At 36.8% G+C, this 26646-nt stretch overlaps 1 protein-coding gene and 1 pseudogene across 1 annotated transcript in view; one reads left to right on the top strand and one right to left on the bottom strand.

The window, feature by feature from the left end:
* The window catches only part of Irag2 (inositol 1,4,5-triphosphate receptor associated 2), a 111642-nt gene that overhangs the window by 72939 nt on the left and 12057 nt on the right, over nt 1-26646 (bottom strand). Inside the window, exons 3-7 of the mRNA XM_026392360.2 lie at nt 7971-8151; nt 5635-5708; nt 5457-5535; nt 4201-4359; nt 605-722 (exon numbers count right to left, since the gene is read on the bottom strand). Of these exons, the coding sequence (XP_026248145.2) occupies nt 605-722; nt 4201-4359; nt 5457-5535; nt 5635-5708; nt 7971-8151 (611 nt within the window). The remainder of the gene's footprint in view (nt 1-604; nt 723-4200; nt 4360-5456; nt 5536-5634; nt 5709-7970; nt 8152-26646) is intronic.
* LOC113185278 (BRCA2 and CDKN1A-interacting protein pseudogene) lies at nt 11163-24800 on the top strand (annotated as a pseudogene).

The following is a 26646-nucleotide window of genomic DNA, read 5'->3' on the forward strand; positions in this document are numbered from 1 at the left end:
ACTGCTTTTTGACAAATATCTAAAGAACCAATTAGTGTGAGTGACTTTCAGCTGCCTTCACCATCATCAGTAATGCTAGAATTTATCAGGATTTTGAAGATTATTACCAATGCTAAAATCCTCAGTAAAAATGATCATTTCTCTGGTATCTGAGCTAAAGCTTGGTTGGAATGATTTCTTGCTCTGAAATTTCAGGACTGTGCTTATTTAGTGGAAGGAAGGACCTACGAAGTTTCTCATTAGCCTGGAAGTCCTGAGAGAACTAAGAAAAAGCTGAAAGTTTGGCAGAATTTTTTTTTAATTCAACTGTTTTTTGTTTTGTTTTGTTTTTGCATCACTTCATTTTGTTTTATGAACTCCCCATCAGCCTTGGGAGACATTCTAGAGATTATCTGGATCTTTATAACCCATATGAATATAATAAACACTTATAAAATTTAATCTTGATTGAAAAGTAATTTTTAATCCTACTTGCCTATAACTTTTCTAAGTTTTCACCAATTCATTTATCAAATTATTGTCTTTTTTTTTTGCCCCAAAACAAACCCTCTTAAACTTTAGTTATGTAAACTATGTACCAATCTCACAGTACTTGATGACTTACTAATTGTTTTTTCTGGGCTAAAATTAAGGCCTTCTCCTCTTCTGAAGCATTCATACTAATTTTCAGTTCCTCCAGTTCTTCTTTTAACCGACTTGTTCTCATAATAGCTTGGTGGGCACTGTGGGGGTGGGGGAAAGACAAGAGCAAAACCTCAAATATAACTGTCAAAGACACAAAGGAAAGTCAAGAACTAATTTTGGACCCAAGCTAAAAACCACTAAAGACTTAAATCAGATACCAATAATAATAAAAATACACCTTCTGATTGTTCAGTCCTTGGAAAAGCAACAAAATTAACAAGAGTATAATGGGAGAGGGGGAATAAAAGAAATACAAATATATTCCTAAAACTAAAGATTTAGAAAATTCCTTTGAAACCCATCATTGGCTAAACAACATGGTTCTTTCCTCCTCCTAAATAGATGTAATATTAGTTAATGCAAATTTTGCAAGTATTTACTGAATACTACTACATTCCAGGTGTTGTACCCTGTATGAGGGCTATAATGGAAGACAAGAGATATGTGGTCTTTGTCCTTAGAGACCTTACATACTGTGGTGGAGGTGAACAGCCAAACAAATAATCGCCACAAGTCTCTACACACTATATTCCACAGGGAAATCTATTGCAGTATTTGTCATAATAGAAAAAATTGGAAACAACCTAGATGACCACCACCAGGAAACAGATTTAAAGGAATGTTGGTAATCCATGCCATGGAATCACCTATTTGCATCTCTCATTTGATTATAAACTGTCTCTGAGGGAGGTATATTTTTCTTACTAAGGAATTGCATTGATAGCTAAACTATGGAACCAACCTAGATGACCTTCAACAGATGAATGGATAAAGAAAATGTGGTATATATACTCAATGGAATATTACTCAGCTTTAAAGAAGAGTAAAATTATTGAATTTGCTGGTAAATGGATGGAACTGGAGAATATCATGCTAAGTGAAATAAGCCATTCCCAAAGAACCAAAGCCAAATGTTTTCACTGATATGTGGATGCTAATTCATAAGAGCAGGGTGGGGGAGAATAGAGGTACTTTGGATTACACAGAGGGGAATGAAGGGAGGGGAGGGAGTATGGGGGTAGGAATGATAGTAGAATGAGTCAGACATTATTACTGTATGTGCATATATGATTACATGACCCGTGTAACTCCACATCATATACAACCAGACAAATGAGAAGTTACACTGCATTTACTTATGATGTGTCAAAATGCATTCTACTGTCATAGTATAACTAATTAGAACAAATAAAAATTAAAATTTAAAAAAAGGAATTGCATTGATCATTTAGCAAATTTTTGAGCTCTAAATCTGTGCCAGATGTTGCACGGACACTAAAGAAGGAAAAATTATACTCCGTTGTGTGAATGTACCATTCACTGAGTTTATAGTCTACTATGGTAAACAGTTATAGTTACCATACAATGCAATAAGAACCAAGGCTAGGGTAGATCCAATTTCTGTGAGCACCGCATAAAAGGCAGATAACTTAGGCAGTGAAAGAGTGTATGTTTTGCACAAGTAAAAATTCATCAAGGGTCTACAGGCAGTTAGATATTGTTACAGTATAAGGTAGAAAATGGGAAGCAGAGGCTAGGTAGCAGAGCCCCATCACGAAAGGCTTTGTAAACTGGCAAAGGAATTTAGATCTTTATCCTAATTGCAACATGGATCCGTCCAAGTGTTTAAAGCAGAGGCATGATGTGGTTAAACTGGCATCTGCAAAGAGAATTCCTGCCAGCATGGCACATGTCTTTGAGAAAACAGGAAACCTAGCCAGAAGACTGTTGTGGTGACCCAGGTGAAAGACAATGCTGGCTTGAATTACATGGCAGATGCAAAAGTAGGCAGAAGTCAATCTATTGAAGAGATACATTCTACTGTCATGTATAACTAATTAGAACAAATAAAAATAAAATTTAAAAAAGGCATTGTATTTATCATTTAGATACAAAGTTGATAAAATTAATCGAGTTTGTTATTGATGTAAAAAGGAAGAATGAGGGAGGAAAAAAATTAAAGAATGATTTCTGGTTATAAGCAATGCACAATATCAAAATTAAGCAGTGAAAGCCCAAAGGAACCAAGCTGTTTGTAAAGGATTAGAGGTAGGAGAAAAGGGGTGATGCCTGGCTCAATTTAACAATGACTGACTGCCACCAGATTCTCTGGTCTTCCTGTTCATTCTGAGTTATTCAAATCTTTTCCTAACATGTTTCTCGACTATGCAAGTTAAATGCAGACAGTTTCTAGTGCTTGCAACCAAAACTCTGACTGGCACACTCCTTCAAGGCATAGGTTTTTCCTTTCAAAAAACAAATTTGAATTATATGTTAATAAATAATAAGTAAGCTAATTGTGGAGAAAACAAGTATGTCCATACATACACAGAGTATGTACACATGTATACATGCATAACACATACATTGGTATTCTCATCCTCAAAACTTTTGACCTGATCTAGTCTAGTCCAGCCAAAGTTTTTGAGGGTGAGAATAACTATGGCTACAGTACTTTATTGTCATTCCAAGTTAACCTAGAAGTTCACTGTTCAAGACTTTAGCACTTAAAACTGTAAACAGTCTTTATAAGATCTGTTGCTTTTTTCTTGACCATCAAGCATCACCCCCAACCCATGTCACAGTGTTGAACACTTTTTCCTGGTATGTCTCTTATGTACTTTGTCCCTTTTTATCTTAAGTTAAGCCACAAGTTTTCATGTCTTATCATCCTTATAGGCTGTAGGAACCTCAAGGGCACATTTTAAATCTGGATCACCCATGAATCTCTGATGGTATATAGCATGGGACTTTGCATAGAATAAGATGATAACTGACCCATAGAATGGTTTGGACAAATGCATCCTTGGTCCATAAGTCTTCTGTATCTGATGATATCAATAATAGAACATCATTGCTAGAAATGAACTGACAAATATCTCTGGTGGGAATGTAAAATGGAATACTTTTTATGCAAAATAGTTTGGTGTTTTCTCGAAATGCTAAACATAGGTGACTACATGCCACAGCAGTTCCACTCCTACACATATACCAAAGAGAACGGAAAACATACGTATACACAAAAATCTGTACACAGATGTTCAAGGCTATCTTAGTCAAAATAACCAAAAAGTATAAATAAGTCCATCATCTGAAGAATGGAAAAAAATGTGGTATATCTATATAGAAGAACACTCTGCCAAGAAAAGCCATGAAACAGTGATACCACCACCAGAAGAATGAATCTGGAAAGCACATGCCAAGTCAAGGAAGCCAAAAATGAAGGTTCCATTTATGTGAAATGTCCAGAATAGGACAAAAACACAAAGTAGATTAGAAGTGGCCAGGAGCAAGTAAATAGGAGTGACTGTTAATGAACATTTGGTTTCTTTTCTGAATGTTGAAAATAGTCTTGAATTAGATAATAGTAATGACTGCACAATCTTCTGAATATGCTGAAAACACAGAATTTCACACTTTTAATAGATGAATTTTAGGACCTTGACTTTTATATCAATAAAAGTTTGAAAAATAAAACTAAAAGCCACCAGTGTGCAACGCCCCGCTGTGGCCCACCTTTTTATCTGAAGGCGCAATTCAGAGCAATCATCTGCTAACTGGTTGTTAGCTTCTTCCAAGGTTTCTAATGCCAACTTAACCCTGTGATTTTCCTCTTCCAATTTCTGTTTGTTGAAATGTAGGTCTGCTACGTAGGTGATGAAATCAGACATCTCTCTGCAGGTGAAAGAATTAATGAGAATAATCTTCAACATCTCTGCTCTTTTCCAATCAGAAAAAAAGGCATACAGTTAAGCCCAAACAGGCTTCAATGTGCTTATGAAGTATTCTACTTTACCCTCATCACCGTCATCACAAAAGTAGTTACTCATACAATAAGTATTTACTCAAACATCTATACTCCAATAGCAAAGATTTTTCCACAATTATCAGGCATTCAGTATTTGCCATTTGTGAAATCAACTTTCCACAGCTTGATTTCTTTCTTTCCACCTCCCTGCCAGCATTTGCCTCTTTCTACATCAAAGTGTTTTCTGTTTCCACATGGGATATGGAAAATCCTGAACTTTTAAAATATAATGCATATTCATTTGAAGGATCTCAGCAGGTTTCAGCAGGCCTTTAACTAGGAAACAACTCCTAGATCTTACATGTGGCCTGTAACCACAACGTAGTACTTGTCTTTCCTATTATTTCGTATAGCTCATTAATATATGTTTGACTCTTGCCCCCAACATCAGCTCCTAAACCTAGAAACTCTGGACTGCATGTTTCATGGAATGTCAGGCCTCCTCTTTCTCTTTGCTATCATCTTTTCTCAGTTCTTAGGTTGGACAAATGGTTCCTACTCCACATTGTTGCTGGATAAAATAAGGGAGAGACAGAAACACCTCTTCAATGTATAAAGTGGTGTTTCACATATTCAGTGGAAAAGAAAATTGCCCACTCATGTCTAAAATGTTCTATTAAAGAAATGCTTAAAAATAATCCCCCAAAGATCTTGAGGTTAATATCATTACCATGCTTGAAATGGGACTTGTTTTTTATGGCAAACATATGAAGTTAATGGAGTAGGGTTTCGTGAGTGGGCAAATGGTAACTCTAGATTACTAATCTTACAAGAATTCATGTTCCTAGTGAAATTGGTTCTAAAGAAGATGGTATAGCATAGTTTAAAATTTTTTAAGTCAATTATGTTAGCTCTACTGAAAAAAATAAGAGTTGAGTGACTTTAAGTAAGAATGTGGATCTATAAATTAACAAGAAAATAAGTAAAGTTGAGGCACTTGAAAAGGCATCATAAGAACACTTACAAAACTCCATTAGACAAGTCTCCACCCAGAGCCTCAAAGCTTCCAGGTGTGGAATCTATTGTATCACTGGTCGTCTTAACTGAAACATACAAGAGGGTTAACAAAAAGTCCATTTTCTCCAAACCACAAGAAAGTAGCAGAATGATCCTGAAGAAACACACCCATACTACTCGCTCACCTGATTTTGTGCTGCCCTGTTGTTCAAAAACAGAGTCATCCATGATGCTACTCAATCTGCTTTTCACTTCTCCCCTGTATCCAAAACACAAAACCAGTGAGCTAGGATCCTTTGTCAGACCAAAGTTTTGTTTTTTTTTTTAAGGATGTGCTCCGTACCTTCCTAAGCAGCTATTTTTTCCTATGTTTTAAAATCATCTATTCATTCAATTACTTAGTGCCCAATATTGTGTCAGGGTGATAGAAAAGAAGCAGAAGGCATTGCCTCCAACATCCATAAACTTTTAATCAGATGTGGAAAAATAAAAAACACCATGCACACAGACATAGGCAGGTGACAGCAGCAGCATATGGTTCGGGAATGAGGGTGTTGATGAAGGAGGATGTTGGCAAAGCCTGAAGTGATAAATGGAGACTGGTGGGGACAGCAAGCTCATGGGCCTTAATAGATTCAGCAGGAAAAGCATGGACAAGTAGTACTTTGGTGCTGTCATTTAGACTCTTTATCACAGAATCAGGTAGACCCTACACTTAGAGTATTTCAAACATTGTTCTTGAAAACTGGGGAACCCTCTACCCAAGCCCTCTGTCTAGTACATAAGCTCTAGCTCTAACCCCCATCCCAATAAACATCAAATTTTCAAACATTTCCTTTCAAAGAAGCCTTATGGTTTATTACTAAATCTTTCTAAGCACCAGATCTTTCACCTCTATCTCTGAAGAAGCCACAACATTTTCTAAATTTGTACTTACATTTCCTTATTTTTCAGGTGAGATGTCTGATAGAATAATAAGCAAAACATAGCTAACTATTCCCATGTGCACAGCCATCATCATTTATGAATTTCCACTCCTATATTTTGTATTAATACCCTCCATGGTTTTCTTTCTTTTAAAATTGGTTATAAGAGTTTTTACTTTTCCATCATCTGTTTTATACAAAGTTACTGATATTTTCATCATATAATCAAACCTACGTATTTTAGAAACATTAAAAAATTCTTAAGAAAAACTTAAAGTTAATGCAGAAATAATCATTTCTTAATATTCTCCCCATCATTTTCTGTGAATATTTTTATTTAAGAAAAATGCAATTATACTACATATACAGATCTATATCCTATTATTTGAAATAGATCCATATGGCTATTTCTCTTGACAAATATTAATCAAACTATAATTTTGAATAATTATTTAGGATTTCAGTGTATGGAACTTTAATATATTTATCTACTACTCAATTTTTAAATATTTAGGTTGATTCTATTTATCATTATCATAAACAACTTGTAAACATGTATTACAGCATTTGGTTATATATTTCATCACATTTCATTACCAACTCACAGAGATTGCATACTTTAAAAGTTTGATATACAACTTTTCAAATGCTTTTTAAAAAACTGTTCCAACTTGCACTTCTCCCAATAATGTATGAGAGGGTTTATTCTACCTACCCACACCATGAAACAAAGTCATTCTTTTAAATCTGTTAAATTGATGGGCAAAATTATATATTTTTGTATACTTATATTGGTTATTATTAATCTATGTATGGCATACAACATTCTAGCTATATTTTCTTAAGGAAATCATCCATCTTAAGGAAAGATGACCTAAGTCATCTATCCTTAGATGATTCCGTTAAGTTATCTATCCTTAGATTTCTGTGCCAGAAATCTAGCAAGTATTGCTACTTTTTGGTTTTGAAGGGTTCTTTCGTTTGTTTTGGTTAAAGCACATCCCTCATATGTATCAGCTGGAGATTGGTGGCTAGCAGGCACAGCAGCTTGGCTTCCTGAAAAAGGAAATGCACTTCTCTAGTATCTGCCAACGCATCTTAGTCATGGACACCATTCTCTTTTGTTCATCTTTTTCTCCTACCCACAGTCCTTTCCTTTTCCCTTTAGCCTTCCTGCATCTATAGCCCTACTGCCCTAAAAGAATTCACTCTTGCATGTCCTGGAGATTTGATGATATCAATAATTCACTTGGCTTCCATGCCAGCTCAATTCTTAGTGAGAATGTATTATGTGCTTCCCATCAATCACAAAAAGGAACATTATCAGAATTAGCATATTAGGACAATGGTCCTCAAAGGCTGCCCATCCCAGAAGCAGCAGCAATTTTACCTGGAAATTTGCTAGAACACAAATCATCAGACTTTGGCACAAATGTACTGAATCCTGGTGATGGGACCAAACCATCAGCTTAAATAAAGTCTTTCAGCATTGGATTATAGTATTTCCATTGACACATAAAACAATGATTAGCCACCAATTATAATGGATTGTTAAAACAGAATCTTTAAACACACTCTGCTGGGACTCTGATTACCATTTGTTTGCACTGAAAGCCATCCATTCTTTCACGATGGTTTGGAAGGTTTCCAGATCCACATGTGGGTCTCTCCTTTCAGGATCAAGCATGTTCCACAACTCTTCAAGGCTAGTGTCTTCAGAATCTTGGCTAGCTGTTTGTCGCAGGTAATCTATTATTTTGCTCACTTCTACTGAGCCTTAGGAAGAACAAAGGCAAATTTTGAAAGATGGAAAAAGACACATTTTAATGAATTGGATGCTAAACTTTGTTAGGCCCTTTGGACCTTAGAAATACAACATATAACCCTGGACTTCTGTCAAGCAGGCACAGCACAGTGGAAAGACCACTGGCCTTCAGTTGGAGTGTAATGGACCTGGAGTCAAATCTTGGTTCCATAGATTACTAGCCATGTGACTCTGAAAAATTCCCTCTCTCTCAGGGCCTCAGTCACCTATGAAATTAGGATGAAGACACTGATCATAGAGTTATTGTGAGGTTTAAATATTGATAATATATGTAGTTAACAATTATGGAAGTGAGAAAAATGCTAATTCTCTTGTTTGTTTTTTGTTTTGTTTGTTTTTCCCGAGAAAGCATTTAGTGAAGGAAAATTTCCTCTGCCTGAGATTTCAGTTTAAAGTAAAAACTTTGACTTTGGTGGGGTCGAATTATTCTTAAATGAATCCTACCATCACATTAGAGATTGAAGTCATCCAATTGTTATTAATCGATACACCAATCTTCTTTAAACATAAGACTTCTCTTTTATTCCAACCTAAGGCTTGCCTTTGGCTGGATGTTGGCAAGAAGGGGAAAAATAAGTAGAAGGTTGATGAGAGCTGCAGGATTGAAGATTCTTCCCTTGAGGAAGTATAAATGGTGGCCTACAGAAAAAATGTCTTATAATTAGGAGGAGGAGAAAATTTTAAAGGAAACTGAATACATTTAATGAAAATATTAATTTAATGCAATAGGTTATTTAGATATGACAGGAAGATTTGAAACTGAAATAAAATTGCTGTCACTTGGAATATGACCTGTCCTAATAAGCTCATGTGTTGGAAACATGACTCCAAATACAGCAATGTTCACAGATGAGATGATGGAATTCCAATTATGCTATGGAAGCTGTAACCTAATCATCGGATTAATCAACTTGAATTTGAAGGGACTTCTGGGTGGCAACTGTAGGCTAGAGGAAGTAGGTCATTGGTATGCTCTTGGGGGTTATATCCTATTTGTGGCTCCCCACCCCTCTGCTTCCAAACTGCCATGAGCTGAGCAGCTTTCTTCTGCCCAGGGCAGTGGAGTCGGCTGGTCACAGACCGAGTCTCTAAAACCATGAGCCCAAGTAAACGTTTTCTCCTCTAGTTTTTCTTGTTAGTCATATTGACTAACAACTGTTTATGCAAATTAGAGAGATGATCCGATTCCTTATTTGTAGTAGAATTGGGGGGTAAAAACCCGAAAGGCCAACAAAAATACCTTTTCATCCTTTTCTTCACTAAAACTCTAAACCTTCTATCACATACTGTCAAAGCTGAAAAGGTGTTAAACATTTAGTCAAATGTTGGCATTTATGTGAGGATTTTTTAGACAAGGTTAACATTTAAACCTATAGACTAAGGGAAACAGATAGTTCTCCCTAATGAAGGCCGGTTCTATCCAATCCCTCGAGGGCCTTCATAAAACAAAAGACTTGACTCTCCCCACAGTAGGAGAAAATGCCTTCAAATTGGGAAACAAACTGGTTTCTTTTTTCTGCATTTGGGCTCAATCTAAAATACTGGCTCTTCCTTCCTCTTAAACCTGCCAACTGTTAGATTAGAGCTATACCCTCAGCTCTCCTACTTCTCAGGCCTTCAAACTTGAACCTAGCTATTATGAACTAAACTGTCTCTCTTGACTCCTCAGATTTGTGATTCACCCTTCAGATTTGGGGTCTTGCCAGTCTCCATAACTGCATGACTCAATTCCTAATAAGTAGAGATGATTCCTTATTTTCTTCAGAGAAATAATTCCTTAAACATATATCCAAGCAGAGAGGCTTTCTGGGTACATATAAACCCCACTATAATTAAGTATACATGCAAATTATTTGCTGCAAGAAATGTTCATGTGGTATGTTTATAGAAGAGAAAAAAATAATATCCAATTAAAGTGGATTGGTTAAATGCGTTGTAAAAGTACAAGACATTCGTGATTAGGAGAATCAGATGGACAAACAGAGGTGCCCAGCATTCACCTCTCCTACAAATTAACAGGGGCATAGCTGCATTTTGAGAGGAGGTAACCATGCAAGAGTGCTGGAAACCAGAAGAAACTGGAATCTTGCAAAATTCAGAAACCTGGGACAACAGCATAGAAAGAAGAACAAAAATACCATACTAGCTCCACAGATCATCTCAGGTCTGTGGTAGGAAGAGAGGGAAATTTCCTCTCTGCAGGGGTAAGAGTCAAAAAGAGTTCTAGCAAGTCTGACAGTATGGATGCTGGCAATCTAAGCTGCTTGAAAGTTTCACAACACCCATAGACTTGCAACCCACTTAGATAAGTAATCTGAAATCTGCAGAGTAGCCTTGCTTTGGAAAAGGATTTTTTATCAAATCCCAGAGAACCCTCAGGGTGCTATAGGCAGGAGCCATATGAGAAAGGACCTATTGTCTGAATTTGAACAGCATTAGGGGTCAGAAACCTCTCCATATTCCCATCTCTGGGACTCCCACAAACATTCCACTGCACTGGCTCATCAGATAGCTGCCTCATGTACCAAATGGGCCCAGCAGAGTGACTCTGTCCCAAGTCTGTTGGGTGCCCTGCACCATAAGGAATGGGTGTTGAGACATGGAAAGGAATGGAGGGGATATCAGGGTGTTTGTCCTCCCAGGTGCCTATGACTGACAGGCAAGGATGGAACACCATGGTTCCTGCTGCTGGCTAACTCAAGGGTGTGCTGAGGGGGCTTTGAGCAACTCCCAGGGTCCAAGCATGCACAGCCAAAGGAAGCACAGAGAGCAACTGTAACCAGCACCATCCAAGGTCCTGCTCCCAGGCAGGTATTACCTCCAAAGCAGCAGAGAACACCACCATGATTCCTGCTGCCACCCCCACCCCGCATCCTTTCTGATCACACAGTTCTGTCAGGACTCCATGTGAGCCCCACAGAGGAGGTGCTGTTGTTCCCACCACCACCTCTCCCCATGTGGCATGGGGGCCCACACCACTGTTGATCAGAAGACAAGAGCTTCAAGCCCCACAACACTGCTGGTGCTGCCAGTGCCAGAGGCCCTTGCTAGCAGCATAATGCATCAACAGTACCCAAGGAAACCCTGTCATTCAACAGGGGTCACTATTCCCATTGTAGGATCAAGCTTGGAAGGAACACCGCACACATTCTGCTGACTACACCATACCTGCCTCAACACTAGTATGTCCCCACTTGGACATGGCCCACAGAGTGGGTTTCAACTCTGCCCCAGTATGCACTGCACTCAAAGTCACTAATCACAGCCAAAGCAGCTACAAAAAGACTACACTAAAGTGCCCAGGTAGAATAAAAACCAATACTGCCTACCAAACTAATACCCCAAGATACATTTTCAGGAAAAAGCCACTAAGAAGGCCAGCTCAAGTGGTAGATTATGTACAAATCTCAACAAAGGAGCCCAATAGATATGAAAAGAAAAAAAATATAAGGTAATATGATGCCTCCAAAAGAACATAACAACTCTCTAACAACAAAGCCCAAAGAAATTGAAATGGATTAAATCTCTCTTAATAAGTTTAAAGGAATTTTGAAGACATTTTAAACAGAGTCTCACTAATATTGCCCAGGCTGGCTTTTGAACTCCCTGGGTTCAAGTGATTCCCCTGAGGAGCTGGAACTACAGGTGCAGCACCCCACACACAACTATTTGTGAAGAGTTAATGACAGGGGAGATCAAGATGGCAGAGTAGAAACAGTCTGAAAGTTCAAAAAAAACCCTCTACAGTTCAGAATTGGAAATAGCTGGGAACAGCTATGTGGCAAGGGGGAGAAATAAGGGACTACATTAAGGTTTCATATTAAACAGAGACTCGGAGAGATTCTGATCACTGGAACAGAGAGCAAGAGGGATGGCATCACTCTGAACCTCACCCCTCAGAGCCAGGAGAGAGGGGACACAAAAGGAGAGAAAGAGAAGCAAAGTTGGGGGGGAAAATTGCTTCAGAGTAAGAGAAAATTACGCTAAACTTAGCTGATACAGACACTGCATAGAAAGCTAAAAAGTGAGATACCTGTCCCTCTTAGCTAGTGAATGGAGAGCTGTGGTAGAAAGCCATTTTTGTGAAAGTTACAGAATTGAGAAGAAAATTCCCCCATGTTCTTCTTTGGAGATAGCAGCACATTTTGCCATGGAGACTGCCTTTGAAGGAAGTGGGGAATCTATTCCCAACTGGAGATGGAAGTAGGGCAAGATGCCTTCAGGTGCCTGGAACAGGACTCTCTTCCCTGCACACCAAGATCTCCCGAGATGTGAGCATACACACACACACACACACACACACACACATACCTGTCACCCCCACCAGGGAGGCCTCCAATCGCCAGGCCAAGAACTCTCCAACACTGTCACCTCTGTTCAAGCAGGAGGCCCCAAGTTGCCTGGGCTCCTGGAGGAGCTCACAAAGTCACATGAGCAGCATGAGAGAAGGGTGGAGTTGGACTGTGGTAATAGCCTCCTGGACGTGGCTGACAACCCCCCCCCCAAACAGCCATACATGCTAGAGAGGGTATATTTCCCCTGTGCCACCAGAGAACATAATGAGCTGGGATAGAAATCAGCACTAACATAGCAGGTTGGAAACCAAGATAAACTCTGGAGCCGGAGTTGCATGTGGTTTTGTGACCAGGATGCTGATCTAGATGGGGGAAAGAGTAAACACGCAGCACTCCCAACACCTGGCACATTTTGAATCTGCAAGTCCCTGAAATAAATCCTTCCACCTTAAAAACCTTGACATAGAGGAATTTTAGTATTTCTTACCCATTTTTTTAATCTTGTCTGCATTGAGTTGTTCTGATTCTTTTTGTTATTATATTCTTTTATGAAATTTTATGCTCATAAAATTTCTTTATAAATTAATTCATTAGTTGCATTTGCTCTTCCTTTTTCTTCTTTCCCATTTTATATTCCCTCTTTTGTCTTTCTTCCTCTCCTCATTTTTACTTATCTCTCCCCTTTTCTTAAATGTGTTAATTGGGTTTTTAAAAATTCTTTGTTATCTATATACTCTTTGTATTTTGTCTCATTTGTTATCCTTCTCTCTCTCCTGCCTTTCTCTTCTTTGGCTTTTCCTTCCTTCCCATTTATTTATATGTTCTATGTAGTTCAGATTAATTTAATATTCCTTATTGCCAAATTTTCAGCTTATTCTGTTCTTTCTTCTTTAGTTACTAGAATTATAGAGAACATTTTAAATAAGTTGTTATTATGTGTTAGGATATTGTTTGCTTTCAAGCTGTAACTGTTACTAGTCATGATTTTTCGCCTCTAAAAGTGGTTCTGGAGATTGAACATAACAACTTGAGCATGCCATGTGCTTTAACATGGGAGATATCCCCAGCCTGGGACACACAGTAAAGAGAAAGCAACTCATTAGAAAGACCTCCACATGACAGTGAAAGAGACACCCATACCAACAGAGATGCATCATCAATATAGAAATATAGGAAACATGAGACGATGAGGTAATAAGACACCTCTAAAAATTTATAACTCCCTAATAACCAAATCCATACATGCTAAAGTGGGAAAAATGCCAAATGATCTTAAATGTTGATTGTTAAGATGATCAGAGAATCAAAAGAATAAAGAAAGATCAAAGGGAAACAATACAAGATATGAACGAGAATTTTGATAAGGAGATAGGTATTCTGAAAAAGAACCAAACAGAATCTGGAAATGAAAAACTGAATAAGTCAAATTAAGTCAGTCAAGAGTCTTGCCAATAGTCTTGACTCGATCAAGCAGAAGGAAAGATTATCAGGGCTCAAAGACAAAGTGGATAAACTACAACTTCCAGACAATGTAAGGAAAAAAATAAGCAATTATGAACATAACATACAATTGCTCTGGGACAACATTAAAAGACCAAATTTAAGATTCAAATATTGAGGGAAAAGAGATTCAGGCTATTGACAAATAAAACTTATTCGTGAGACAACAGCAGAAAATTTCCCATGGTAATGAGAAAGTACTACAGGAGACTTTCAGAACTCCAAATAGAAACCATCAGAAAAGAACCCCTCCATGACATAATAATAAGTCAAGTCACTTACAAAGGGAAACCCATCAGAAACAGATTTCTCAGCAGAAATTCTACAGCCCAGGAAGGTATGCTACTCCAAATCTTGAAAGAAAATACCTAGCAAATCTAGATTATTATATCTGGCAAAGATGTACCTCAGAATCAAAGGAGAAATAAAACCCTTTCAAGAAAAATAGAACTTAGAGCGATTCATGACCACTAAGCCAGCACTGCAGAAGATACTTAAAGGAGTAGTACACACACAAGAAGATAAAAAATAACTAAGAGCTTGGCAAAGAATAAATTTTATTAAGAGTAAATAAGCAGGCTGGGGATATAGTTCACTTGATAGAGTGCTTGCCTTGCATGCACAAGGCCCTGAGTTAAATCCCCAGCACCTAAAAAATAAAAATAAAAAGAGTAGATAAGCAAATAAAGACAAGCAATGAATCAAACATTAGAAATAAACAAAATGAGAGGAAATGATACACACCTCTCTAAAATAACACTGGATACAAATGGTCTTAATTCTGCATTTTAGACAGAGACTGGCAGATTTATTTAAAAAACAAATATGTCATAAGACATAGGGAGCTCAAACATAGATTAGAGGAAGAGTGCACTTTCTAGTTGCTCTGTGGCTTGGGATTCCAGGAGCAGGAGTACTGCTTTGAAGGAGGGAGTTCATTGAAATTCAGTATTAGACAGTCAGAGGATCATAGAGACAAATTTGAGAGCTTCAAATAGAGAACAAGAACAAACTCTCTGGGGCAAGGCTGATGGTAACAGTTCACCACAGAAGGAAGGGTGACACAGACAGGAAGAAGAAGAAACACAGTGAAAAAATTTGGCATGGAAAAACCTGTGGCATACAGAAGTGTAGACTGCACTGAACTGGAGGTTGCACAGGAAGCTGGTGTTTAAAAGGTACCATTTCCCAGCTGGTGACAGCAGAGCTAGCCGAGACAGGAGATCATCTCAAAGTGGCCAGGCTGTGGCTTGCTGCTGTGGGAGCCTGGCAGATCAGAGCAAGCATTGCCACACAGTCCTGGAAAGCAGCTGCCATATGGGTCTAGAATGTGCCTGGCACGGCCTGATTGAAATGAAAACAGAGAGGACTGTACCCAGGAGGATTCAGGCTGGGAATAGGGAAGGAAGTGCAGCTAGCTCACTTTCCTTCTGGGTCTGGTGACTCACAGCACCAGCCAAGGAAGGTCCCGATGATAGATAGGCACGCACAAATACACTTGGGGGGTCTGATCCTGGAAAGACAACATTCATGAGCAGTGGAGTGTACATGATCTGGGGAGGGTTGGTTACCCCACCCTATGAGTGAAGTTCTCAGGAGGCCCCTGAAATCTGGATGCCCAGCAGAGATTGGTTATCTGCATGGCCCTAGGGTGTGTTGATTTATCTGGAGCACATATTATCTGAAAAAGTTCCAAAGGTCTGATCAGAGATAAATCTCAGTTGCTAGAACTTCCCATGTAGAACCCTGCATCAGCCCAACCCTAGGACTGCATTAATCTAGTCTGTCTGGACAAAGTCCAATTGACAATATTTCCCATCTGTCCTACTTTCTACTGGTGAGAAGAGAGGCTGAGAGTCTTTACAACCAGATTTAGTTCCAGGCTACTTTAGCTGGCAGCTTTGTGAACAAAAAGAGGGAGGACAGAACAACCCTCAGCCCCTTTTTTTCTGATGAGTATACAGCCCAAGAAGAAATGAAAAGGGCAGTCTGGTAAAGGCTGTGAACATCCACCCTTGTCAACAGTTCTGACCACCTCTGCAGAGACAAGCCCTTTATTTAGGACTTTTTTTTCCTTTTTCTCTTTTTCCACTGGGTGTGTATTTATGTGAGTGATTACTGGGATGACTGGTTCATAGGTAATTTTTTTAAAAAATTTTTTTCACTCATTTTTTATTTTACTTTATCTTTTAGGGTTAGGTTTTTTTTGTTGTTGTTGTTGTTATTTTGGGTTTGATTGATTAGTTGGTTTTGTTTTCTCTTTTTGAGTCTCTTGTTACTTTCTTTCTTCCCTCTATAATAGCCAAATTTTCTTGTTCTCTATTTGGTTTATCTTATTTGTTTTTACTCTATGTTTATAGTTATTTGTTATCTCTCTTCTACTTGCCCTGTTCTACTTTTTGAATATTTTAAACTTTCTTTTGCCTCCCTCCCCACTTCCTTTTCTCTTAATAAACTGTAAGTAGTTTATGTAATCCCTGTCCCTACCATTTATATTGTTGCAGTTATTAGTACTGATGATGGTGTAGTTGACAGCTGATGTCTACTTTCTTGCTGGATCTAGTTTGTGGCTACTTATTGTTGCTGCAATTATTAATTGCTGACCCCACCATTCCTTCTGTGGTAATTAGTGTTGCAGATATCATAGTAGGCACTGAGCACTTATTTTAATGCTATATTATTGTTTGCTGCTGTTGTTGCTATTGTTTATTTCCTCCTTTTCTGAGGGGTACTGGGAAGTGACTGGGTCACTACAAACTCACAAGGTAGAAAATCTGATGCTGAGCTACATCCACAACACAACCAACACAAACTAACTCTGCTCAAGCTTCATCAATACTTTAACACAGTAGGGGAGAGAAAAATCTCAAACAACAACCAGACCTCAAGCAGGAATGGCTGGGATGGGGGGTCCCTCTATTTCCAATCATAGACATCTGCTCCTAGAGCAAAAACAGAGGTTCTAAGACAATGACTCAGAACAATGCACAATGTTGTAGCGGCTCTCTAAGAGTGAATTAAATCAGCACTAAAGAAATGATAAACAGAGATATTGGAGAGCAAATTAACACTTGCATTATGCTGAGCCTATGTGGTGAAGCTAAGATATGCCAACAACACAAGACTTATTACAAAAGAGATAACTACTCCCCAAAGGTCTGGTTGATACACAAGTCTAAGAACTCTGAAAACAAAAGGAAACAGGAAAATAAGTATCCCCAAATTTACAATCCTCCAATGAAATAACCCACAGTTAACGAAGGGAATGAAATTTCAGAGAAAGAAAATAAAAATTGATTATTAAAATGACTAAGGAGCTAAAAGAATATCTAAGGATTTAGTTAAGAAAGTAAATGCAAGAGATGAAAGAAAATTGTAGGAAATTCTGAAAAGAAACCAATCAGAACTCCTAGAAATAAAACAATAAATCAAATAAAAATTCAGTTGAAAGTTTTACCAACAGATTAGATTATGTAGAAAACAGAATTTCAGGCCTCCGAAACAGAGTACATGAGCTTGAATTCTCAGCAAGCAGTAAAAAAATAAATAAATAAAAGCCCATAGTCAGAATATACAAGAACTCTGAGACAACATTTAGAAATCAAATTTAAGATTCATTGGTATTGAAGGAAGCATGGAAACAGTTGAAAGGCATCAAGAAAATTTTCAGTGAAATAACAGCAGAAAAATTTCCAAAACTTAAGAATGATATGGACATCCACTTATTGGACACATATAGAACTCCAAATGGACAAGATAAAAAAAGAACCTATATAAGACACATCACAATCAAAATGACTAACAGAGAATATGGGTAGACTGTACCAAGCATGAAGAGAAAAACATGGGTCACATTTAAAGATAAACCAGTAACTTGTGATTTTTCAACTTCTGACTTATCTAAAATCCAGAAAATACGTAAGGAAATAGTAAATACAAAAGAATTTAGGGTTGGGGCTGTAGCTCAGAGGTACAGCACCTGCTTTGCATGTGTAAGGCACTGGGTTCAATCCTCAGTACCACATAAAAATAAAGATATTGTATCAATTTATAACTAAAAAAATATTTAAAAAATAAATATATTTAAAAAAAGATTTTAAAAAAGCCAAAGTTCTTGAATGAATAAAGCACACTAGCAGAGCAGTTAAGCAAATTTAAATTAAGACAATTAAATATATGAAATGAACCAAAATGGCAGGAAAAAGTAAATATTTTTGCATAATAACTCTGAATGTAAAAGGTCTCAACTTCTTCATTACAAGACAGACTGGCAGAGTCAATTAAAAAGTAGGACCCAGGTAAATGCTATTTGCATGAGACTCGCCTTATAGGCAAAGATATCCACAAGGTGACAGTAATAAGGATAGATTATTTTATTTATACATATATATTTATTTCATGAAAATGAAGTCCAAAAACAATAGGAGTAGCTATTCTTATATCCAACAAAATAGATTTCAAGCAAAAACTAATCAGAAGAGACAAGCAGGGTCAGTACATACTGGTAAAGGGAGCAATCACACACACAAAAATATAAATATATATAACAATAGTATATGATATTTATGCCCCAAATGTCAGTACACCTAATTATATAAAACAAATTCCTCTTAAGTCTCCAATAAACCCCAATGCAATAATACTGGATGATTTCAGCACACACCTCTAATACACAGATCAGACATAAAATATCAATAAAGAAATTTCTGATATAAATAATAAATCCAATGGACCTAATGGACATCTATAGAATATTTCATCCAACAGATGAATTCACTTTCTTCTCAGCAGCTCATCAACCTTTTCCAAAATAGACCATAATTTATGTCATAAAGAAAGTCATCAAATACAAAATAAATGATACTATGAAGGTAGTTTGAAAGTTATAGTATTTAGTGCCCACATAAATAAAATACTTTTTAAAAAAATAGATTCCAAACAACGTAATACTACATCTCAAAGCCCTACATGAGGAGGAGCAAAGTAATTTCAAAATCAGAAGATAGGAGATAATTAAGATCAGACCAGAAATTAATGAAATAGATAAGAAAATATTCAAAGGGCCAATGCAACAAAGAGTTAGTACTTTGAAACAATAAAGATGATCAATAAACCCTTAGCCAAACTAACAGAGAGCAAGCAAGAGCAAGAGAACCAAATTTATAAAATTAGAGATGAGAGGGGAGATATCACCATTTCAGAAATCCAGAGGCTCATTAGGGAGTATTTTGAATGGAAAAAAATCTAGAAGATATGTTCAAATTTCTAGATATATATGTTTTACTCAGATTGAATCAAGAAAAGGAAATTAGAAAATCTAAACAATCAAATATCAAACAATAGATTAATGTAGTTATTTTTAAAACCCTTCAAATAAAGAAAAATCTAAGACATGCTGTATTCTCAGGGGAGTTCCACCAAACCTTTAAAGAAGAACTAATGCCAATCCTCCACAAAATTATTTCATGGAACAGAAAGGGAGGGAACACTTCCAAATTTATCTTATGAAGCTAGTATTATACTGATAACAAAACCAGATAAACATATCAAGGAAGGAAAAGTATAGACTAATATTCTTGATGAACACAGATGCCAAAATCCTTTACAAATAAGCAATCCACATTAAAAAACACATTGAGAAGATTGTATACTATGTCAAGTTTTGTCATCCCAGAGATGCAAGAGTGATTAAAGATATGCAGATCAATAAATGTTATTTATCACATAAATATTTTTAAGGACAAAAATAACATGTTCCTCTCAATAGATGCAGAAAGAGCCTTCAACAAAATTTAACATCCATTCATGCTAAAAGCTTTGGAACAGTTAGGGATAGAAAGAATTTAACTCAACATCATTGAGGATACATACAACAAACCCAAAGCCAAAATCATACTGAAAAAAACTAAAAGCAATTCTTCTAAAATCAGAAACAAAACAAGGATGTCCACTCTCACCAATCCTAGTCAATAGTTTTTGAAACTCTATGTAAAGCAATTAGGCAAGAAAAGTAAAAGAAACTGATATAAACAGGAAAAAAAAGAAATCAAATTATCTGTTTCCTGATGACATGATCTATACTTAGAAGACCTAAAAATCTCCACTAGAGGACTTCTAGAACTGATAAATTAAGCAAAGTATCAGCATATATGACTGACATACAAAAATAGCTTTCTTATGTTCTGATAATAAATCTGAAAAAAAAATCAAGAAAACAATTCCATTCAAAATAACCTCAAAAAAAAAAAAAACTTGGGAATAAATCTAAGGACATGAGAGATCAGTGCAATAAAATTTATAGAACATTAAAGAAATCTTAAAAATGAAAAAAAACCTCCCATATTCTGAAATAGACAGAACATTGTTAAAATGGCTATATTACCAGAAGCGATATACAAGATTCAATGTAACACCTATTAAAATGCCCAAAATAGCTGATGCAACCCTAAATAATAAGAACAAGGCTAGAAATATAATGCCCAGCTTCAAATTATACAACAGAACTACAGTAACAAAAGCACATGGTAATCACTTAAAAAATATGAAAATCAAAGGAATAGAAGATACAGAGAAGTTCACATAGATATGGTCATCTTATCTTTGACAATGATTACCTTTCTTTCCTTCCCAGGATGAGATGTTTGTCATTAAGTACACACACTACAGGAATTAAGTAAATTCAGACTTTAAGATCACAAGACCCAAGAAAGGTCTGTCTCTCAAAGCTACCAGTGAAATAAGGCCCCTGGCAAGGTACAGCTGAAATGTAGCCTTTGAATTACCTCTTTAAAAGTTCTCTACTCCCCCTGACAGTTAGAATCATGATTTCTGGGACAGAAGTCCCCTGTGTTTCTCTTTTGCTAGCAAATAAAACTTTTTCCTTTTCTAAAAACCTTGTCCTCAGTGTTGAATTGGCACTGGGGACAAGGACCATGCTTTCAAAAATACTACAAAGCAGACACAACATTTTTGTTTGTATGTGGTGCTGAGGATGGGACCCGGACCGCACGCATGCCAGGCGAGCACGCTACCGCTTGAGCCACATCCCTAGCGGATAGCAAAGGCAACAGAATACATCAGACACTAGTATGGCAATATATAAAACAGTGGATGTGCAACCGATGTGATTCTGCAATCTGTATTCAGGGTAAAAATGGGAGTTCATAACCCACTTGAATCAAATGTATGAAATATGATATGTCAAGAGCTATGTAATGTTTTGAACAACCAATGATAAAAATTTAAAAAAAATAAAAAAAATAGTACAAAGCCAGTATCAATCTGATTCCAAAATCAGATAAATAGATGTCAAGGAAAGAACACTACAGACCAATATGCTTGATGAATATAGATGTAAAAATCCTCAATAAAATACATGTAAAGTGCTGGGCTCAGTGGTGCACACCTGTAAACCCAGTGGCTCAGGAGGCTGAGGAAAGTTCAAAGCCAGGCTCAACAAGTTGGCAAGATCTAAGCAACTCAGCAAGACCCTGTCTCTAAATATAAAAAAGGGTTGGGGATGTTGCTCAGTGGTTAAGCATTCCTCAGGTTCAATCCCCAGACCAAAAAAACAAACAAACAAACAAAAAACATGTAAAGCATATTCAACAACATATGACAAAGATTATACATTACAATTAAGTTTATTTCATTCCAGGAATGCAAGGATGGTGCAATATATGCAAATTAGCAAATGTAATTTACCACATAAATGGAATCAGTGACAGAAACCACATTATCATCTCAACAGATATAGAAAAAGCCTTAAACAAACTTCAACACCTGTTCATAAAAATAATAATTTAAAAAACCCTAAAGAAACTAGGGACAGAAGGAACTCACCTCAACATTATAAAGGCTACCTTATGACTAACCAAAAGCCAACATCATAGTGAATGAGGAAAAACTGAATGAATTTTCTTTAAAATTAGGAACACAGCAGGTATGCCCACTTTCACCACTCCTATTTACTATAACACTTGAAATTTTAGAGCAATTAGTAAGAGAAGAAAATAAAGGGGACACAAACAGAAAAGTCAAATTTCATGGTTTGCAAATGATACAATTCTATAATTAGAAGAAGACCATAAAGGCTACACTAAAAGACTTCTACATCTGAAAAACAAATTCAGCAAAGTAGAATACACAAATCAACACACACACACAAAAAAAATCAATTAAGTTTTCTATACACTAATACTAAACCCATCAAAAAGGAAATAAGAAAAACAATTCCATTGATAATAGTTAAAAAAAAAATACCTAAGAGTAGTCTAACCAAGGAGCTGAGGACCTCTATAAGGAAAATTACAGAATGCTGGAAAAAAAAAATTTTAAATGACACTAGAAAATGGAAAGATCTCCTGTGTTCATAGATAGGCAGAATTGACATTGTTAAAATAACCATGTCACCAATAGCATTCTGTACATTCAATGCAATCCCCATCAAACTACCAATGGCATTCTTCACAGAACTAGGAAAAAATCCTGAAATTCATATGGAAGAAAAACCCATGTTAGCTGAAACAATCCTGAGTAAAAAGAACAATGTTGGGGGAAACACAGTACCCAATTTCAAATTATGCTACAGAGTCATAGTAACAAAAACAAATGGTAATGGCATAGAAACAGACATGTACACCAATGGAACAGAAGATACAGACACAAACCCACATAACTACAGACATCTGGTTCTTGACAAAAGTGCCAAAAATATACACTGGAGAAAAGACAGCCTCTTTAACAAATATGCTGGGAAAACTAGATATCCAAGTATATTAGTTCACTTTTTGTCACTGTGACCAAAATAAAGGACTACTTAGAGGAGGAAGAGTTTATTTTGGGCTTAGTTTCAGAGGTTCAGTCCATGGTTAGTCATCTCCACTGCTCTGGCCTTAGAGAAAGCAACACATCATGGCAGAAAGGTATGGTAAAGGAAAGATGCTCAGGATATGGTGGCTAGGAAACATGCCAAGAGCTATCATCCAGTTCAGTAGCCCTTTCAAATTATTAACCCATCAAGTGGGTTAATCTATTGATTAGGTTACTAGTTATTTTACCTCTGAACATTCCTGCAATAACACATGAGTTTTGGGGGGCAACACCTCATATGTAAACGTAACACCACACTGGAAGAATAGAATTAGATCCCTATCTCTCATCCTATACAAAAAGTAAAGTCAAAATAGGTCAAAAACCTAGGTATAAGACTTGAGACTTTGCAAGTGCTAGAAGGAAATATATAGGAAACACTCCAACAAATAAGCATAGGCAACAAATTCCTAAATAAGACTTCTAAAGCTCAGGAAATCAAGAGTCAATAAATAGGATGGTATCCAATTAAAAAGCTTTTGCACAGCAATTAGCAGTGCAAATGAATACAGAGTCTACAGAATGGAAAGAAATTTTTGCCACCTACTCTTACAATGGAGGATTTATATCTAGAATATATAAAGGACTTTTTAAAACTTAAAACCCCAAAACACAAAATATTCAATAAGTGGGCAAATGAGTTAACAGACACTAGAAGTATACAAGGCCAAAAATTATATGAAAAAATGTTCAATGTCTTTAGCTATCAGGGAATGCAAATCAAAACTTCATTGAGGTTCCAACTAATTGCAGTCTGAATGGCAACCATCAAGAATACAAATAAGATGAAATATTAGCAGGAATGTGGGAAAAACAAACTCTTTTACACTGTTGGTAGGAATATAAATTAGTACAATAACTATGAAGATCAGTATGGAGGTTTCTAGAAAAACTAAAAATAGAAACTGCGCAGGCGCAGTGTGGATGGCAGCGTGGCATCCGGAGGCCCAAACGACAGGCCATGGGGAATGGAGCTCAGCGGTCTGCCTGAGACCCCATCTGGCTCAAGGAGGATGAAGTCGAGGATGAAGATGAAGAAGATGAGGATAGTGACAAAGAAGAGGACGAAGATGAGGAGGTCCTTGACCAGGAGGTGAATGTTGAATTTGAAGCTTATTCCATCACAGATCATGATTATGACTGAATTAAGAAATGACTGCAGCAGCTTTTCCTAAAGGCTCCTGTGAACGCTGCAGAACTAACAGATCTCTTAATTCAACAGAAGCATATTGGAAGTGTGATTAAGCAAACAAACGTTTCAGAAGACAGCAATGATGATGATGTGGATGAAGATGAAATTTTTGGTTTCATAAGCCTTTTAAATTTGACTTGAAAGAAAGGGTACCCAGTGTTCTGAACAAATTAAAGAGTTGGTTCTAAGCTTCTGTGAGAAGAACTGTGAAAAGAGTGTGGTTGAACAGCGGACAAGCTTTTAAAGGATCTCAGCAAGCCTGTGGGCTTTCTCCTAAATGAAAGATTCACTAATGTCCCTCCTCAAATTGCTCTGCCCATGCACCAGCAGCTTCAGAAAGAACTAGCAGAGACACACAAAACTAATAAGCCAGGTGGGAAGTGCTCCTTCTACCTTCTGATTAGTAAGACATTTGTGGAAGCAGGAAAATCCAATTCTAAAAAGAGGTGGAGCAACCAGAAGGATGAATTAATGTTTATAAATGCAGAGGAAGAGTTTTTCTATGAGAAGGCAGTCCTAAAGTTCAACTACTCAGTGCAAGAGGAGAGCAACTTGCCTGGGAGGCAGGTGGTCTTTTGATGATATACCAATGAAGCCCTTTCAAACTGTGATGTTAACTCCAGACAGCAAGAGGAGTGAAATTATGGATAAACTGAAACATCATCTATCTAGCCCATTTGTCATGGACATTGATGGGCTTATTTTTGTAAAATTACCAGAAAACCCAGTGGAGATTTACTGAAAAACTTATGACTTTATTCAGAATTTAAGTCCTCTACAAAAAGTAGGGTTCTTTTCCATGTGTCTATGACACATTCACAAAATATCTTTTGAGGGGGGGGTCAAATTGTGAATGGTTAATTAAAAACTTCCACGAAGAAGAAAAACATGGAGTAGTAATTTGAGGAATTCAATAAAACTCCTATTTTTTTATTTAAAAAAACAACAACTAAAAATAGACCTACCACAGGACCCATCTAGAACACTCCTCAATATTTATTCAAAAGAATTAAAAATCAGCATATTTTAGAGATACATGCATACCCATCCCATGTTTATCCAACACAATTCACAATTCCCAAGTTATAGAATCTACACAATGGAGGTTTTTGTTTTGCTTTGGGTGTGTGTGTGTGTGTGTATACAGTATTGGGAATTGAACTGAGGGTCTCACAGTCTAGTAAAGTGTTCTATCACTGAGTAACATCTCCAGCCCCCATAAAGAAGTTTTGTTCAGTCAAAAAGAACAATGAAATTACATCATTTGCTCGGGGTGGGGGGGTGGCGGAAATCAACGGATCCAGAGTGTTTCATGTTAAGAAAAAGAAACCAGTCTCAGAAAGACAAGTACCAAATGTTCTTGCTCATTGTAGAAGCCAGAGGGGGAAAAAAAGAACAAGAAAAAAAGGATGTCATGAAAGCAGAATGGAAGTCATCAGGGTAGAAAAAAAGGGATTGTGGTGGGTGGAGAAACAGAGGATTAAGAGAAGTTTGGGAGTAAAACTGATCAAATTATGTTATATGTATGTATGACTATACCACAATGAAACCCATTATTCTATATAGAAAAAGGCAAAGCAAAATAAAAACACAGTACCAACCATTTTTTTTTAATATATGTATATGTATGTTTCTATAAACAAAACAGGGTGAAAGGTGTAACTTCAGGAGAAGGAAGTAAAGGAGATGCTGGAGCAAAAATCATTAAATTTGCATTATGTATTTTTATTTTGTGGGTAGAATATTCATATAGTGCTTCTCTATTTAAACATAATAAAATAATATCTTCAAAGAAAACTTTAAATGATTATTAAAAAATTCAGTGAGACTCATGAGAATATAGATAATCAGGTAAAATTAGGAAAACACTACAAGATATGAATGAGAAATTCAAAGGGATAGAGATTTGAAAAAGAACCAAACAGAAATCTTGGAAACAAAAAACTTAGAAAATGAAGAGAAAGTACAGTTGAAAATTCCAGCAACAAAATAGAACAGGGGGAAAGAAAGAATATCTGAACTTGAATATAGGCCTTTTGAAATATTCCATTCAGACAAAAGAAGAAAAAATAAGAAGAAAGCATTAAGATCTTTGCAACACCATTAAATGAATAAACATTTGCATTTGCAGATTACATGATGGTAAAGAGAAAGAAGTTACAAGCATAAGAAACCTAGTCAATGAAATAATAGCAGAAAACTTCCCTAATCATTGGAAAGACATGGATATCCATGTCCACGAGGCTTATAGACATGACCAGAAAAAAATCTTCCCCACACAGTGTACTATAGTCAAACTGTCTAAGACAGAAAGTGCTGAGGGCCATTGCCAAGTAGGAATGCCGCATCGAAATTTCCTTGCCAGCGTACCCCATGTTAAATGGACTTGCCTTGGAAATTCGCTGTGACATTGCATGTGTGTTTGAGAAAGGTGACCCTGCTCAAGGACGAGGGTGGATCCAGGTTTAGGGTGTATCCTGCAGGTTTTAGGAAGTATCCCGGTTTAAGACAATTTGGCTTTAGGGCGTTCCCGGTTTAAGACAATCTGGGTTTAAGGCGGTTCCAGGTTGAAGGTTATCCCTGCTGGG

Source organism: Urocitellus parryii, chromosome 5, assembly GCF_045843805.1.
Source record: "Urocitellus parryii isolate mUroPar1 chromosome 5, mUroPar1.hap1, whole genome shotgun sequence".
NCBI lineage: Eukaryota > Metazoa > Chordata > Mammalia > Rodentia > Sciuridae > Urocitellus > Urocitellus parryii.